Below are 4,438 nucleotides of genomic sequence, written 5' to 3'. Positions count from 1 at the left end.
CTGGCCGCTATAGACCGGAGGTCTGAGAGCAAAGAGGTCAGCCGTACCCTGATTCAGAAGCCTTCAGTCCTCTAGAATTGTCGTTTTGTTTGTTTGCTCAAACCACAGTCCTGCATGGTGTTACTGTGTGCACCAAAGTGCACCAAAACATGTCCACGGGTTTTATGTAAGAGAAGCAAAAAACTGAAATCTCATTAGAGCTATCGGGAGCCGTTTTCAAAGCCTGCTGATGAATTCAACATAAGGAAATCCTCTACCTACTAATACCAATTTGGGGCGACAATAATTGGCAGGCCATCGACAGCGTGGGCAGAATTAATCATGTGAAGAAGCGGACTAGGCCGCAGTTTTTAATTGGTAGAGGCAGCCACTGTTGAGGGGGGGAGGGGGGGGTGGAGGGAGGGAGGGGGGGGTGTGGAGGCAAACAGCGAGGGCCCAGGAGCCGGCAGCTTCAGACAATGCACACTTACTAATCCTCAGGAGTCAAGTTATCATGGCCACACATTATTATCGCGCTTTACAAAATAATTCCGTGTTTTCCCTGGTGGATTATGAGGAGGGAAAAAAAAATGAGTTGTCTGAGAGTAAAGAGAATAGGGGATAAACACCAAAAAAAAAAAACTCAACACAACACGCTGCGGACGCATTAAAGGGAACGCGGACTAATTGTGGACACGTCGGACTTATCGCGGATTTGCCGTTAGGTATGAGGTATGTTGTGGTTCGGACGTCACCCGTCGAGTGCACATATGTAAAGACCATATGTGGTAGATCTGTGCAGATGTCTAGGGATGATAATTCCACATGAAAATGACATCAAGGCTCACACTGCCTTTTTACTTATTAAGATAATTGACAAAATAGCAGCATTCAACGTGATTGACTTCTAATGGCTGCTTGATTAATTGTAGGCAAATGCGTAGGCAGGACTCATTAAGTACTAATCCAATTATAATAAACTACATGTGGCTAAACCCAACATATTTTTTGAATAACTGATGAGGAAATTAAATAGAATTTGAGGGGGGCGTCGTGAAATTGCTCCAGACACTTTCTTTTTTAAATTATTTGTATTACTTGAAAACTTGTGTATGTATGTAATGTAAAAAAAGAGACATTTTTAAATCTGTCTATAGTACTGTAGGTGCATCACTAGGAATTCAAGTCATAACACAAGCTAATCAAGCTATTGCATGGATCTGAGCCCTCTCTTGTTTCTACTAGCTGTTGCTGTGCCCTGCCTTTAGAAAACCCAACAATCTGGATTGAAAACAGTCAATGGGTTCCTTCTTTGTATCATTGAGCAGCCATCACTTGGCCAAGCAAGTGAACACATTTATCTGAGAAATCTTGACTTTGTAAATTAACAATATACACTGATAGCCCTTGAATCGCTACCGTTCATTAATAAAAAGTGTTATTTTCTGATTATTTTCCATGCAATTCCATTACATTTTGATGGCCTGATCCCAAAGATATACAGCTATAGGTGATTTCTCAATTCATATAATAGAGTTCATGCGTGTTGCATGAATAATTCCATATTTTACTTGGCTAATAGCCCAAAGCAAGGGCAAGTACTAAATAACTTTAATGAAAGAATTTGTATTCAAGCTAGGCAATCAGTTTATAAATGGGTTACATTTTAAGTTACAGCCTGTCAACAATAAAACACTTGGCTAACCCAAGCACAACCTTCTGGTTTAACAAAATGAGGTTAAAGTTTGATGAATAAAAGTGAACTGGATCATGAAGTACCAAAGTAAATTATACTTTGATGCATCCATGTTCAATACAAAACACATTCAATACATAAGAACGAGAACGTTGGAAATTGGTCTTTCACTTTAATGACAATCCTATTATTCCAACTGAGTACCCTGTGTTGAAAAGAAGGCGTGTGCATAGTGTACACATTGGGTGATTTAGTAACCATGGGCCGGCCTTGCTATGCACTTCACACCCCCATCGTCGGAAAACACGCAGCCAGACTCAAAAACAGCTCAGCAATCGTAATCCTATAAGTTCAGTTTTGCTAAATTACTCAAAACTTGCTGGCTCTTGCTTGATGTTGTAGCCACCGTTTGAAAAATGTGGCCACAAAAAGCCAAATGCTGGTTTTCATTCTTGCAACGACTAGTGAGTTGTTGTCTATTCACGTGATAACCTTTGGGAAATAGACACTGGAGAGGAATGCGTTTCTGTCCATGAACTAAGTGCTACTGTGATTACACACCGTGTCAAAAATGGCATTTGTATGATGTGGACTGATGGTTTGTACTTCCTAAATATCACTCCAATGTAAACAAGGGACTGACTTATAGCCCGCAGCACTGTCTCACAGCAGCATCAGCTAACGAGAGAAAGAGGAAGAGGAAATGTAGGCTGTAGGCTTTATGTTCATAATGTGCCCATAATGTTTATGTGCTATTCGGTATATGGTGGAAGTTTATTATCATCATGACTCCTTTTAATGGTATGAGGGATTTCCAGCAATTCAAATATGAACTATTCTCAAACTCACTGTATTAAAAATTCACCCACAAGAGTATAATCTATAATGTGATGCTCATCCCCAGAAGAGACGTTCTCTGTAAGTGTGCTTACAGCTGTACCAATGTCTGTCAGCACTACACGTGAAAATGCCTGCAAGCAGTAGCTTGCTTCCATAACATCACAGATTTGGATATTAGGGTGGGAGAAGGGGGATAGGAGGGCTGTGATATCTCCTGGATTTGATTGGCCAGAGTGGGAGTATCCTATTGCCTATGACTTACTTTCTAACTAGATCAGGCTCATTCCAACCTATTGGTTAGGAAATGGTGTCAGCCCACTCTGACTAGAGTGGGTTAGGACGATAACATTTTAATGTAGAATGAAGTGATTACTTTGGCTTACTTTGTTGTATAGGTCATAATCGGATGGAGGTTCAAGTTGTTATTTAGGCTATAGGATGTTGGGAATATTCAATGCACACCTCAGATGATGTAAACACTAAACTTGAGATATTGATTAGCCAGCATAAGTCTAGAAATAGCAGCAGTGGTTGTAGTGGTTGCTGAAGACGTAGGCTATGAAGGATTGTGCAGGCCTAAAGCACATATGTATGAAGAGGAGGGCTGCTTTTAGAACATAAAGGTCGTCCACATCTGAAGAATCAACGTTGGTCTGCTAGGGAATATAATCGAATATAATAGAAATACAACAGAAAACGGGGAGGGAGTCCATCACTCTACAACCCCTTCCCACGAGCACTGCCATTTCGCCACGCACGGAGTACCATCACCGCTCGCGCTGTGGCGACGTCCGTCATCTTGAGAGAGTTCTCTCTCGTCGCGCCACTATTTGGGAGATATCGTGGCATGAGATGCATTTCCTCGACTCAAAATCGCAACCGACTCGTTCCCGTTTGCACATGGGGGTGATGTTCAAGAAAGCATACGAATTAATTAATAATGCCGCCCCTTCTCGATCCGCAAAAGGATGGGACTGGCAGAGGAGAGGGTCTTTAAAAATGCATCCTCCGAGCGTCTCTGCCCCACTTATCAGAGCGCCATAATAAACACAGCGAACGGCCACAACCTAACGGGCGATACGCGGGCATATAGTTTGGGATCCCTCGTAGTTTGAAGCACTGTTTTTCAGGGGAAATGTAGACGATAACCAAAATGAAACGGGTTGTAAAATTCGGATCTGAGAATTTCCTAAAAAAATATATAGGAATAGGCTGCATGGAATATCAGGCAGTGAGGGCAGACACGGGGAACGCACCGCGGTGGTAATTACACAATCGGTGAGGAGGCTACACGTTATGTAATTATGCAATACACAAAATGTGCATTCAATATATTTCGGTTACAGGTTTTTGGTGGTCCACCACTCCAATAAAAACGAATAAAAGTAGCATGGCAGTGACATGGAAATACAACTTGTGCATAGATCGATTTAGTATTACAACACTTTTGGAGGCAGAAGCCTAATGACGTGTGAGTAGGCGACAGGGCTGCAGGCCTACTGTTGTGAGGAGCTACACGTTACCTTTGTGCATGCCGGTGTAGCGGTCCTTCAGCACTGTCAGTTCGTGGATTTTCCCAAACTGTTCAAACAGAGGTTTCAGGTCTTTCTCCTCCAAGTTCCGCGGGATCTGCCCGATAAACAGCTTAATGGCATCTTGGTCTTTCATGTTGCCGTTTTCCGGATGAATTGAAATGGATTCTGACCCGTTCATGGGTTTCGGAAATGTGATCGGAGGGTACTGGTGCTGATGTGGGATTAGGAAGAGTGGTTGTTGGGTCGGTGGTGCCCCCGGTCCGGCAAAAACCAGGCTGGAGTGAGCGGGCTGGTGCTGCTGTGGATGCTGCTGCCTTCTGGTTTCAGTCTGAGTGAATCTGGCCATTCTGAGCTGGGAGCAGAGTGGATAATAATGACAACACACACA

At 42.9% G+C, this 4,438-nt stretch overlaps 1 protein-coding gene across 1 annotated transcript in view; it reads right to left on the bottom strand.

Moving 5' to 3' along the window:
• The window catches only part of celf5a (cugbp, Elav-like family member 5a), a 9,445-nt gene extending 5,007 nt beyond the window's left edge, over positions 1–4,438 (bottom strand). Inside the window, exon 1 of the mRNA XM_084473498.1 lies at positions 4,039–4,438. Within this exon, the coding sequence (XP_084329624.1) occupies positions 4,039–4,396 (358 nt within the window). The 5' untranslated portion in view covers positions 4,397–4,438. The remainder of the gene's footprint in view (positions 1–4,038) is intronic.

Source organism: Micromesistius poutassou (assembly GCF_964030765.1).
Source record: "Micromesistius poutassou genome assembly, chromosome: 9".
Taxonomy (NCBI): Eukaryota; Metazoa; Chordata; class Actinopteri; order Gadiformes; family Gadidae; genus Micromesistius; species Micromesistius poutassou.
Note: the sequence above shows the minus strand (reverse complement) of the source record. Positions and strands in the feature narration are given on the sequence as shown.